At 44.7% G+C, this 13,390-nt stretch overlaps 1 protein-coding gene and 1 long non-coding RNA gene across 6 annotated transcripts; one reads left to right on the top strand and one right to left on the bottom strand.

Moving 5' to 3' along the window:
* Positions 1-7: 7 nt before the first annotated feature.
* On the top strand, positions 8-658 carry LOC119359645. 4 transcript variants are annotated; one of them, XR_005172615.1, is made up of 3 exons: positions 8-147; positions 299-405; positions 492-658. It is a non-coding gene; the product is annotated as an uncharacterized LOC119359645 (long non-coding RNA). The 4 variants fall into 4 exon arrangements; XR_005172613.1 differs by having other exon boundaries at positions 290-405; XR_005172614.1 differs by having other exon boundaries at positions 299-658.
* Positions 659-5,634: 4,976 nt separating this feature from the next.
* On the bottom strand, positions 5,635-10,431 carry LOC119355568 (transcription factor bHLH153-like). Of its 2 annotated transcripts, none has more exons than XM_037622388.1 (5): positions 10,135-10,431; positions 6,629-6,877; positions 6,485-6,550; positions 6,271-6,390; positions 5,635-6,098 (listed from the first exon to the last, which is right to left on the bottom strand). In XM_037622388.1, the coding sequence occupies exons 2-5, from the start codon at positions 6,824-6,826 to the stop codon at positions 5,973-5,975; spliced, it is 510 nt and encodes a 169-aa protein (XP_037478285.1). In that variant the 5' UTR covers positions 6,827-6,877; positions 10,135-10,431; the 3' UTR covers positions 5,635-5,972. The 2 variants fall into 2 exon arrangements, with proteins under 2 accessions (XP_037478285.1, XP_037478284.1); XM_037622387.1 differs by having other exon boundaries at positions 6,629-6,880; positions 10,135-10,430.
* Positions 10,432-13,390: the final 2,959 nt, after the last annotated feature.

The raw sequence follows: 13,390 nt of genomic DNA, 5'->3' as shown, positions 1-13,390 counted from the left end.
TCCCTTCTTCCTGGCGTCCGGCGAGGCGCGGTGGCGGCGACTCCGGCGAGGCTTGGCCTCCGCGAGGTGCTCGATCCCTTCTTCCTGGCGTCCGGCGAGGTGCTGGTTTGCCAGGAGCTGAGCCGCAATACTGAGCAGAGCAGAGAGGTATTGCTTAATGCCTTGATGCCTTGATGCCTTTGTTTTGTTTTCTAGTAGATGTCACTGAATGATGATTTTCACTGCTAGATGCCACTGATTGTTAGATGTGGAAACCTATTTAGACATTTAGTAATTTTGTTTCTATAAGATCTTACAGGAAGGCAAGATGAGTAACCGAAACAAGACATTCAATTCATTTTTTCAAGTTCATTAAGCGATTTTAAGGTTATCGCAATCGCAGATGCCTTTTGCCTTGTCCTAGACGTAAGTTCTCAAATTTTGCATCTATCATTAACTCCTTTTACCTGCTATATTATGCACTGATTTGCATTTCAAAAATTATATTCAAGGTTTAGCATCTTCTGCTATTGAAGATATAGGCATGGGAGGCTCAGATCAACCAATCCATTGATTTTGTATCAATCTTTTGTATCATTTATATACGCTACATATTTCTTTTGATTTTTCTTGCTTTATTAGTTAACCCATCATGGAATAATATTGCCGTTGAATATTATGTTTGGTGTATTATCAGTTGTACAATATAGATTCACTTTCGTATGCCTTGAAACTGGAATTTTTTTAGGGTAGTTTTTAGCCCTTAGTTTCTCGCCCGGGGCGTCAGCCAATCCTGGCTCCGCCACTGCATGCAGGAGCACTTTTTGGACCAAATTTTTCGAGACGCTTGGACCATTGAGTTACAGACCGATCAGCTGAATTCTCGAATTAAGGCCCACTGGGATTTTGCAGTGGATTTGATGGGTCCGCTCAACATGTCACCCGTCCTGCCGCATTGATGAACAGAGGTTGACGCTGGGCACTAGCTTCAGCCACAGCCTCGCAGATGTCCGCACGGAGCCACAGACAGGCTGTATAATTTGGACCCGGCGACAGGAGGAGAAGTCGAGAACCATGTCATGTCGAGGTTCGTGAGCTTCACACTGAAATACATATATCCAGAATTGTCGATGTGAAGGGACCTGATTGCTTTGAGCCTCTCGTTTCAAAGTAGTATCAGTGAAATTCGACGAGCCTCGCCTCGTCCAGAATTTTCCAGGCTCGGATTCCTAGCAAACAGTCGTTTTTTTTAAAGGACAAACAGTCGTTGTTGGGGCCATGTCGGCACAGTCCGTGGCTTCAGTTCGCCTCGGTGCCATGCAATTAACACCGAGTGCCGGCACGAAATTAAACGTGTCCTCCAGTTGATTTGGACCTGGTTTGGTTTGATTGAATAGAACTTGTCGAAAGAAAAAGTTGGCGTGAACACTCCAGGTAAAGCCCATTTTCCTTTTAGAGATGGTTAGCCCAATAAAGATGGGCTAGTTTTCTATTGAGAGCGGAAATTTCCTATTCTATGCTCGTTGTACAAAATAGTACTTCCTCCTATCCATATTAATTGTCACTGATTTAGTACAAGAGAATATTGTAGTAGTACTAAGTCAACAACAACTTATATGGATCGGAGGGTGTAGCAATTTTATATTGTTCCCAAACCACGACCTCACATGGGCCTTAGTCCATTTAGCTTATTCACCTCACACCGTACAAGTGACAACCTAAGAGCGTTTTTCTTCTCTCTAAAAAAAGGAGTGTTTTTCTTTTCTTTTTTTATTAGTCCACAATTTTCTACCTGGTGCGACATTTGTTTTTCAAACTTTATTAATGATTCCATTGATATTTTTAAAACTGTGAATATTTTAATTTTTTTGTGAGCTGAATTTTTCAAAGTTATGAATATTTTTAAAATGTAAAAATATTTATAAAATCATGATTAAAAAATAAAGACTGGTAGAATTAAAAAAGGCATGAATCGGCCGAAATAAATGTCCTCCAAGCGCACAAAGTGCTACATGGATCTTTAGCCCACCGCACATTTTGGGGAATATTCTTCTCAATGAGTGAAAAATAGGAGCAACCCTATATAGATATCATTGCAGAAACCAACGAGGAAAAAAGTATGGCCTCTTGGAATGCAGAAATTTAGAAAATGTGGAAATTTTAGTTAAAATTAGAAGGTTAGCCCAATAAAGGTGGGCTAGTTTCATGGGCTTTATTCTAGAGAGTAAAAAATGACAGATGTTTCTATTGAGAACGGAATATCCTACTATTACACCCTCTGATCCATGTTAATTGTCGCTAGTTTAATACTCCCTCCATCCCAAAATGTAAGACGTTTTTTGAGTGTTAAAAAACGTCTTACATTTTGGGATGGAGGGAGTACAACTTTGTATAAAATTGGTACTAAACTAGCGAGAATTAATATGGACTGGAGGGAGTAGCAACTTTCTATCCTTCCCAAACCATGACCTCATGCGGGCCTCAGTTCATTTAGCTTCTTTGCCTCGCACCACACAACTGACAACCTAAGAGCATTTTTCTTTTTCTTTTTTAAATTCATACACAATTTTCTATAGGGCGCAACATTTGTTTTGGTTTTATTAGTGATGGTTCCTATTTTGTACTTTTCTATAATTTAGCGATTCCATGAACATTTTTAAAAATGTGAAGATTCTATTTTATTTTTTCGGTTGGACATTTTTCAAATTCATGAATATTTTTAAAATGTTCAAGTACTTCGAAAATCAGGATTTTTTTAAAAAAATAAAAGACCGGTTGAAATAAAAATGGCCAAAATAAATGTCCTCCCAAGCAACGAAGCACTACATGGGTCATTGGCCCACCGTACATTTTGGGGAGTATTCTTCCCGGTGAGTGAAGAATAGGAGCAACCATATTCAGGCTTCATTGCGAAAATCAATGTGGAAAAATTATGGCCTCTTGGATTGCAGAAATTTAGAAAACAAGGAAAATTTAGTTAGAATTAAAGTTGTCAGCAAATAATAAAGATTTAAATGCCAAGCAGATTTCTACCGGGCCGGAAAGCTCATAATTTTCTAATTGATGCCTTTGAGGATTTTTTTTGAAAAAATAAAAGAACGGTAGAAATAAAAATGACAAAAACTGGCCAAAATAAATGTCCTCCCAAGCACAGGAGGCCATTACATGGGTCGTTGACCCACCGCAGGTTTTTTTTTGAGCATCAGTACAGACACAAGCGCTCATATACACGCGCATACACTCACCCCTATGAACGCACACACGCACACCCTACCCTTATGAGCACCTCCGAGAGACTGAGCCGGCATATCATCTTGAGATTTACGAAGTCATCATAGGCGCCTCGTCGTCGACGGGAACGTCTCCTCCCACTAAAAGCGTATCGCCGGAAATCCTGGACCCACCGCAGGTTTTGGGGAGTATTTTCCGCGATGAGTCAAGAATAGGAGCAACTCAATTTAGACATCCTTGCAAAAAACCAAGGAAAAAATGGCCTCTTAGATTGCAGAAATTTAGAAAACATGGAAAATTGTAGTTAAAACTAAAGTTGTTAGAAAATATTTAAGATTTAAATGCCAAACAGATTTCTACAGGACCTAAAAGCTCATAATTTCGTAATTGATGCCTCTAGATGGGATGCAACATGCACATGAATTTTGTTGGATATTTTTCAAATTCATGAAATAGTTTTGAAATATAAAGCATTTTAAAAATCAAAATTAAGGAAATAAAAGACCAGTAGAAATAAAAGAAGGCATAAACCGGCCGAAATAAATGTCCTCCCAAGCGCATGAAGCACTACATGGGTGGTTGGCCCACCGCACATTTTGCGGGGTATTCTCCACGATGAGTGAAGAATAGGAGCAACCCTATTCAGAAATCATTGTGAAAATCAACATGGGAAAATTATGGCCTCTTGGATTGTAGAAATTTAGAAAGCATGGCAAATTTAGTTAATATTAAAGTTGTCAGGAGATAATTAGTATTATGCCAAATAGGTTTCTATCAGAGCTCAGAGCTCATAATTTTGTAATTGATGGAAGTCCGATAGAAATAAAAAAAGCATAAAGTAAACCAAAATAAATGTTCTCCCAAGCACATGAGGCACTACATGGGTTGTTGGCCCACCACACGTCTTGGGTAGCATTCTTCGCGCTGAGTGAAGAATAAGAGCAACCCTATCTAGACATCAATGTGAAAACCAACGAGGGAAAGTTATGGCTTCTTGGATTGCAGAAATTTAGATGACATGGAAATTTTACTTGAAATTAAAGTAGTCAGAAAATAATTAAGATTTAAATGCCAAACAAATTTCTATGGGACCTAAAAGTTCATAATTTTGTAATTGATCCCTCTGGATGGGATGCAACATGCACACCAATTTCCAAAGGGGGGGGGGGGAAGGAGCTTTGATTTTACGCAAAAAATTGTATGGATAGTACAATACAATCTTTTTGGATTTTATGTTTCCTTTCTATAAGTTATGTAAAAACAATCTAAAATATGAAACATCTCATGGAAGGGCCTTGTGCACTGCTACCATGTAACAAGAGTTTGTGTTTGTGATGCTTTCGTTGCATGAACCATAGTGACGGTGCTACAAACAAAGCTATGGTGTTATGTGACATCACAACTTTAGCAAGAGATGGTTGATTTTTTTGCAATTTTAGATACAAATTTCTACATGTTTGAATCGCCTTGAAGCATTGACATCACAGCGTGCGAGTCCTAGCACCGATACTAACGGACCTTTTGCTCCTGATACAGTGGATTGGCCTTCAATACTTCGGCCTCACATTGTGGTGGCGACGGTGTTAGTTATTTTTGAGTTTGTTTTGATCATGATGCTCATGTTTCAAGTTTTTTCTTCTAGTTTTTGTTTCCTTACCAATTGTACACTTGTGAAGTTTAATTGTTCTATAAGTGGTGTGTTCCTTGACATAGCGTCTTCAGTGATACATAGGCAGGCATGTATGCTTGACACAGCTACGACCTCCTCTTCCAAGAAAAAACTTATGGTTCCTCTACCTTTAGTCGCGTTGACGCTGGTCCGCCTCGTGTCCGATGAGCCTAGGGCCATGGAGGAACGGTGGAACCCGACACTTACCGACGGGAGGATCTTACTCCGTTTTAGGTGTTTTTTAGTTCGTTTATGGTTTTTATCATGTTCAGAAAGACGAGACGACGGCGGCTCTCAGAAAATGAAATAAGGTTCTCCCCGTCTTGCCCCGTTCTGGTAATGCGTATAGCGCTGTAGAAGGACATATGGAGGCGTGTCTCCGGTGGATCTCATAGGATTCGATTGGTAGTGGCCTTCAGTGGATCTACTTGGGTCCAGTCTTCTTTCATGCCACTACCCTAAAAACACGTGCGGGAGTATTTCACAAACTGTCCACCGACACATGACCAACTACCCAAATGCAGGTTTTAGCATTAATCCCCAATCACCCACATGTGCCCTAATGGCCCTGTTCGCTGATTTAAGGAACTATCCGCCGACACAAGACACGCAGGGCGCCTAAATGCAGTTTTTCAGCACACCTGAACATGGCGCCGACAGGCGACAGGGACCCGGAGAATCGCATCCCACACAAATGCACGCACCGCATAGTGATACTCTCTAGTACTACAAGGGTTGATGAGCACGGACGGGCATGAATGGAACTGCTGATTTTGATGATTAGTCGGCGACAGCAACAGGTCGCTACCATGTTAAACCACATGCACATAGTCACTGACGCAACGACTCGACCACGATCGATCGATCGGCGGTGCGTCGTCTCGCTATACACGACGGTTACACATTACATACTACCGGCGCCAGCACAGGGTCTGCTGATTGAGGTTCACGGAAACGAAACGAAACGAAACGATTGTGTTAGGAGATTGACCGAATTGGGTCAGCCATGCGCATGCGCGCGCTTGCACCGGAATTCTACCCCTGCCACGCAGTGCGGCCATCGCCGCCGTCGAGGCCTGCCTCGGGCTTCGCTTCAGGTGCGCCTGCTGGTGTTCGCCGGCGCCCAGAGGTCGGCCCCGTTGCTCTGGGTCAGCTGCAGCGTCTGCTCCACCGGCACCAGGCACAGGCCGCGGTTCCGCAGGCTGTAGTGCTCGGGGTCCTGCATCGACCATGGCAAAACCATTATACGATGATGCATTCCTTCAGCACAAATAAAAAAGCATACACTGCGGTTTATACTTCTGTCAGAGTTTATCATGTTCAGAATGTTCAGGGAATTTCAGAATAGTGTGCAACGATCAGCTAAAATAACAGCGTGAGCCCTCTCTCACCTCAGGCTCGGCGCCGGGCGCCGGAGGAGGGCGCATGTACGGGGAGCTAAGAACCTCGAGCTGCTGGTGCAGGAACTTGATGTAGCCCGACGCCTCCTGAAGAACAGAAGCCGTGTCCGTCTGCCAAACGCGCCAAGGTTAGGGACACGACCAAAAATGCACAATCTTCCATTCCAAGCGAGCTGCTTTGCAGAGATGAGAAGCGAACAAATACCTTCCCAAATGGCGACACGAGCTGCTGCAGCGCCGCCACTCTCTCGCCGACCTTGTCCTTCTTCTCCTGCGAGATCACAACAAAATCACTTCAGCAGCTAATTTACAGGCATGAAGGTCGACGTGCAAACTTAGCCGTACGTACCCTGGGAGAAATGGGGCCGCCGCTGCCCCTGGGGCTGGCGCTCCTCGGCTTCTTGGACCCCATGCGGCCGAACTCCTCCGAGCCGCTGCTGGTGGCGGTGGCGGCGCCGGCCTGCTGCTGCTGCTGCTGCTGCTTCCCGCTGAAGTAGCCGTCGGTGTGGTTCCTCTTGCTGTGGTTGGCCACTTGAGTCATCATCATCTTCCTCCCCCGCTACCGCTGCTGGCTACGCGTACGTTCGCCCCTTCTTCCCTGCTGAAAACCAGGAGCGTTTTTGTATGACTATACGAGCTAGCCCTCCGTCTCAAGTAAAAGCTGACTTTTACAACCGTAGTCGTTAGTTCAGAGGTCGGTTTCATGGAAATCACTCTCCCATTATCTACTCACAAGCGGGTCTGGTTTCAGTCTCAGATAAACAAAACCTAGTTTTAGTTTTATACGAGCTCCTACTCAACTGCTGCGCAAGTAACAATAATGGAAGCGGCATGCCAAGGGACGGTCAAAGGTATCATGAGCGTCAAGAATCCTTCTTCTATTCCACGGCCGAAAGCCAGAAGCTTTTTGTTTCCCTCCTGGAAATTATAACCCAAACAGTGCCGAGGAAAATGGAATCTCTAGACTGGTGCTCAAGTTCCCTCCAAATTTTGGTCTGGAGTGCTGGCCTAGTGTTCTTTGGCTGCCGATTCGCATTTCTCAAGCAGCGGCCGCGTGCAATCTTTTATCAATTGACAACTTTGTCCGTTTCCAATGCCGCCAGTTGGGTACTTGGCCCTTATCCGAAGCTCTTCATTGTGAGGCAGTAGAATAATGTGGTACTCCTAGTCTCCTGTTCGTAGTATACACAGAGGGGTAGGGCAAAGAAAAACGGTACTACTATTCCACTATTCGTGGCCTTACTGCTTACCTTATCACGAGGTTACGAGGCTTTTGTCTTCCGAGTGGAGCTGATGAACGTCATCAGGAAGCAGACCGGGTCAAAGCTAATTAATAATCTACTTTGATCCTGATCCTTATCTATCAGCGCTGGATAACGTGCGAGTCCAAAACACTTGCAAGGACACTTGCAGGGATATCATGAGCACCTGGTTACAGATGCATGTGTACTGTGATATGAAGAATATTGTGCACAGTACACGGTTATAATTGTGTCTCGTGAATGAAACTCAATATGATGTCCATCTTGTTAGAAATAGCCCTTAGATATTACTGAAGAATAAATGGTAATCTAACGATAAACGGTAATGCATGAAACTTAATATTATGTCTCATGCATGTGTAGTGTGATACGAACAGTTGGTCCACCATGTGTTAAAAATGAACGGAAGCCTGTGTATTAATGGTAATCTAACGGTAATTCAGGTCTAAATTCGGGCTCATCTACACCCGATGAAGAATAAATTTAAAAAAAGTAAAAGAAAAACTGAATTTTTTGGCATAGATGCGTTAGTGCATAAAGAGCGTTAAAATTTCGTAGTGTTTGGACATTCAAGGAGCTATAGAAAAAATATCGGGCCTAAACAATGTACATTTTCAAAGTTTCTTTCACAGACATTCTTTTTTGCCACGACCACCCTGAATAATTTTGCACGCACATCATGCATTTGAGTATCTAGGGTTACTATTTTAAATGATTATTGTTTGCACCTGGGCACCGAATCGCTGCACTTTACCTATACTTTCTCGATTTATTTCATTGTAAATCATTGTAACTACTTCATCCGTTCGAGCTTGTAAGACCCAAACATGCTATTAAAAATAGAACATTAATTTGATTAATAGAATATTAGTTGTATGTGTGCCACAAAAATCATATCATTAAATTTAGATTCAAAATTATACTTTGTGTAACATTGATTGTCAGATTAATGATAATTTTTTTCAGAAAAGAAATAAATGCATGCCTTACAAACCCAAACAAAGGGTGTAGCATAGGCAGAAAAAACAACAATGTAAAACATGTGTACGATAATACCAGGAGGGTATACACTTTACAGCACAATATTCGTACAAAAGCGGTAGGCAACGGACTTAATGATCAATCCGACAGTAGAAACAAACGTGATCGATGTCCTTGCGCGTGTAGTGGCCTCTGGCTTGTGATGATCAACCAGCACGAGTACCACATATGTAGGTAGCATAGCATAGGAGTACGCTTCGTCATCACGTCCCGGCCAGTTCGGGGGCCCCATCCGTCGGTTGGGAAGGAAGGGAAGGAAGACAACAAGGCGCCAGCTAATACATTTTGTTCAGGGTGGCCAGCGTGCAGTGTGCATTGCTGTACCCGCGGCTCCCTTCCATTTGTGCACCATTCCGGGGATTCCATCGGGCTACAGGCCCATTGACTAGGTACAGGAGCAATGGGCTTATTTGGACCCTGTCAAAGTTAGCCCACCTGCCCGCCTTGATCATTCCATTTGGAAAGCAGCAAGGCAACTCTAGCAGTATAGTCCTACTGTTTACACTGGGGAAATTACTTTGATTTCTGTCGTTTCTTTGGCTAGCTTTGGTTTCACCTTTTTTGCTGTAAAGGTATTATGGGCTTTGTATGGATGCATGGCCTGGTACACTTTTCTTTTTTGGTTTACCTGAGATGAGATGAGATGAGACGAGAGAAAGGGGGTGGCAGGGCAGGTGGGTGAAGTGTGGAAGGAAGCTGGGAAAGAGGAAAGGACAAGACGCTTTGTCCCGTCGATGATGCGATGCTGGTAACAGAAAAGATGATTGACGAATTTGTCAACTAGCAATGCATGCGCGCGCTCGAGCGGTAGGGCTTTCCCTCGTGTCTCCATGCCACGGTGGTAGTACCGTAGTACTAGTGCACTCACTGTTACCTTTTTTTTTCTGTCGAAAGTATTAGTACTGTTTGTTTGTAATGAGAGTACGTTTTGTCACTGGTCTACCAGCCGTGATGAATGCCGCTGCGTACTTGCCTCGTCGCGACGCAATCACGGGCCGGGGCGTTTGTTTATGTTCGTGTAGGAGTACATGCATATCCGGCGCCTAATCAACCACCCTGGCGCTTAATTAAGCGCGCGTCTGGTCGGGGTCGGGTCGCGTCTAATTAATCCGGTCGCCGACGTAGCTAGACGTCCACCCGGGAGCCAGCTGTAGAGAGACCCTCGCCCGCTCCCGCTGCGGCTGCTGACACGTACTGTATGTACGTATACGCGTCTGTGGCTCGCGCCATACACACGCCACCGCCTGCTCCTCCCCTCTCTCTCTTCCTCTCTCAAAGAACGGATGGAAACAAGACCGCCATGGCGCCATGGCTGGTGTGGCAGCTACGCTCTTAAAGTCTCAAGCCGGCGCCATGGTCAAGTCAGGCAAGCAAGAAAAAGAAGAGGTCTCCGTATGGTTAGCTTCATCAGGTAGCTAGCGTTCGGTAGTTTACTGGTGGCTTAAGAGAAGTAATTAAGGATCGAAACGAACATAGCAAGCTAGCTAACTAATCACTGCATCATGCTTCGTGAGGTTCTTTGGATTAAAAGAGAGGCCGGCCGGGGTCTTACCTGCAGAGGCACTCTGATCAACGCCGGCTAGAGGGTGCGGAAGCTCTATCTCCACTTCTCCAGCTTCGGGACTCGACTCCACCGGCAGTGGCGGGCCGCGACGGCAGCTCGCTCCGGCGCCTCCTCGCCGTTTGTGTTTGGAGCCGGAGAGACCTGGAGAAGAGGAGCGAGACTGGAAGGGAAAGGAACAAGGGTTATGGGGGGTTTAAGGAAGGAGTGGGGAGAGAGGGGCCGGCCTGGGACATTTGGGGATCAGGGAGGCCCTGAGCATTTATATATACAGAGGAAGAGAGACGCGGGCAGGGAGCGGGTGGTGGCCAGCGGCAGCGGCCGCGTACGCTGCAGATAGATATAGATAGATTTCTCTCTTCTTTATTTTTTAAGAATAGATAGATAGATTTCTCTTTTTCTAAGACAAGGAAGGAAAAGGATGCTTTATTAGAACAGCGGCGCGCTATCTGTCCGACCGAGCGTGACGACGGACGGGCGTTGCGGAAATGGATTCTCCCACGAAATCCTCCGGCGCACGTCCCGGACCGCACCAAGCAAAGCGAAAAGGCCGCGGAAAAGGTGACGTGGAGCCGGTGGAGAATGGCGCGGCTGCGTGCGCCTAGCAGATTGTTTGTTGGCCTCACTTTCCATGACAGCTAATATCCAGAGGAAGGATGGGATGGGGCCAAAGGCGTGACCGGGGGAGAGGGGCGCAGCAGGAGAGGACATTTGCCTGCCCAGCCCACAGAGAGGGACGGGGACAAACGGGCCCGTCTCTTTGCTCGGGCCGCGCTCGCCTTGCGGTGCGGTGCGGTGCCGTGCCGCGCCGCGCAGCGGAGGACGTGCGGCGTGGGGGCGCCGTGCGGGTGACATTTGTGCGGGGCTGCATGCGCCGAAAGGGACGGCCATCGCCAGCCACCGGGTGTGCGTTTTTCTTTCTGCATGCACCGCGGGCGGGATCGTCGACCGGCGACTTGTCCACGTCCGGGGTAGGGTAGAATACCGCCGGGCTGGGGTATGCGACGCAGTACAGCGATGTGTATACAGCCTGGTGGTGCCTTCCGTCGACAAGAAAAATACGTAGGGGATAGGTGTGTAGACGTGCGGTAGCTGCTAGCAGGCGTTGCGTGCCGCTCTTGGCAAAGCTGCGGCGCCTACGCGTATTGCCGCATTTAGCAAGTTGGAATGGCTCCGGAAAGAAAAGAGGGTCACGTGTATTGTTGCCTTTTCTCTTCTATATATATGAATATTTCCCTGGTTTTCCCGGGTTTATTTCAACTTCTCTACTCACTCCCCTAGAAAGAAGGCATGTCAATTTTGTCTGGAGTCAAACGACCCAAAGGTTAACAAAGTTTCTAAGAAAGAATACCAAGAACTACACATATCAAATTAATATCGTTGGGTAATGAACAGAATATATTCCCGTAATGTCTTAGTTATATGTAGTATTTGTAAGTGTTGATGATTTTTCATATAAACTTGATCATACTATCCATTGTTTGACTTCAAACAAAAGTTTATGTTCCTGAGAGGGAAGGAGTGTATTGTCACACCACAGATTTTTCCTAAATCTGGTATGTTCAAAATTTCATAGGGAATTCAAAAAATTCTAGTAAACACCCAAGAATGCATAGGATTGCTTGTGATTGACCTTGATTTGCATGATTGTTGTTTGATTGTCTGCTTAGGAAGGGTTAAAAGCCTAATGCAACTAGTTGAGACCTAGCCAGACTTTGGTTGAAATCAAATCATTTTGAAATATTATTTAGGCATAAAGCTATCCTTAGTAAGTCCCAAGTAATATTCAAGCCAAAATGATTTTCCTAACAACTGAATTGAATTTATCTTGAAATCAATTCAAAGGTCAAGGGAAATTATTAAAGAAGGGCTTTCCAATTATTTGGCAGGGGAGTGAATTTCATAAGTCCAATTAATGAGTTTAACCTTTTGCCAAATTTTCAAATTGGATTTGAAACACATTTGATTTTGAAACCAAATTCAAATTAAAAGGGAAACAAATGTGTGTAACTATTTGTCCAAAATGCCCAAACAAAAGGTTCAGTTGCTTAGGAATATCAAGATATATTTTAGAGCACTTTTGCTTTTGGAATAAAATTCAAATTCTCAACAGATTTGAATTTAGAAAGAAACAAAAAAGAGAAAAAGACAACCGAAAATAGAAAAAAAAGAAAAAGAAAAGGGCCTAGCCAGCCAAGCTGGCCCAGCAGCGATCCAGCCTAGCCAGCCCCCGCTCTATCTCCCCATCTCGCTAACGTGCGGGGCTCGCACGTCAGGGTCGTCCCTCACCTCTGGAAACCGCCCGCGCGCACGATCCCGCCCACGGCCGAGTGCACACACTCGCACGATCCCCACTCCGCAAGTTGTTGGGGATCTCCCCCCTCCCCCGGAGGAGACCCGACATAGTGTAACCCAGTTCTTGAGCCTGTATGCTCTAGGAGTCACACCACTTCCGGGTCACAGAGAAGCTAAACCAGAAGAAAGATTGAAGGCCCAAAATGAGACCTGACCTCAGGATGCCGGCTCTCACATGAGCCCTACGAGCCGACTCACGAAGAGGCCCAAGAGATAGACTTTCCTAACTTGGAGGGCAAGATTATTATGAGATAGAGTAGGATACAAGGTGAGAGTATGACCCGGAATCATCAGTAACACAAGACCCTACTGTTATATAAAGATAAGATCTTGGGACATAGAGGGACAGGTTACAACCTCTCGAAAGCTAGGTAGCGAAAGCAAACCCTTGTAATCGAGATCATCATCAATAGCAATCAAGCAGGAGTAGGTTTTTACCTCCACCGTGAGGGGCCGAACCTAGCTAAACTTGAGTCCCTCATCTCCGATGAACCCCGTGAAGGAAATATGCCCTAGAGGCAACAATAAAGTTGTTATTTATATTTCTTTATATCATGATAAATGTTTATTATTCATGCTAGAATTTTATTAACCGGAAACTTAGTACATGTGTGAATACATATACAAACAGAGTGTCACTAGTATGCCTCTACTTGACTAGCTCGTTAATCAAAGATGGTTAAGTTTCCTAACCATAGACATGAGTTGTCACTTGATAAATGGGATCACATCATTAGAGAATGATGTGATTGACATGACTCATTCGTTAGCTTAGCACTATGATCGTTTAGTTTATTGCTATTGCTTTCTCCATAACTTATACATGTTCCTATGACTATGAGATTATGCAACTCTCGAATACCGAGGAACACTTAGTGTGCTATTAAACATC

Source organism: Triticum dicoccoides, chromosome 2A (assembly GCF_002162155.2).
Source record: "Triticum dicoccoides isolate Atlit2015 ecotype Zavitan chromosome 2A, WEW_v2.0, whole genome shotgun sequence".
In the NCBI taxonomy this organism is placed as follows: Eukaryota; Viridiplantae; Streptophyta; class Magnoliopsida; order Poales; family Poaceae; genus Triticum; species Triticum dicoccoides.
Note: the sequence above shows the minus strand (reverse complement) of the source record. Positions and strands in the feature narration are given on the sequence as shown.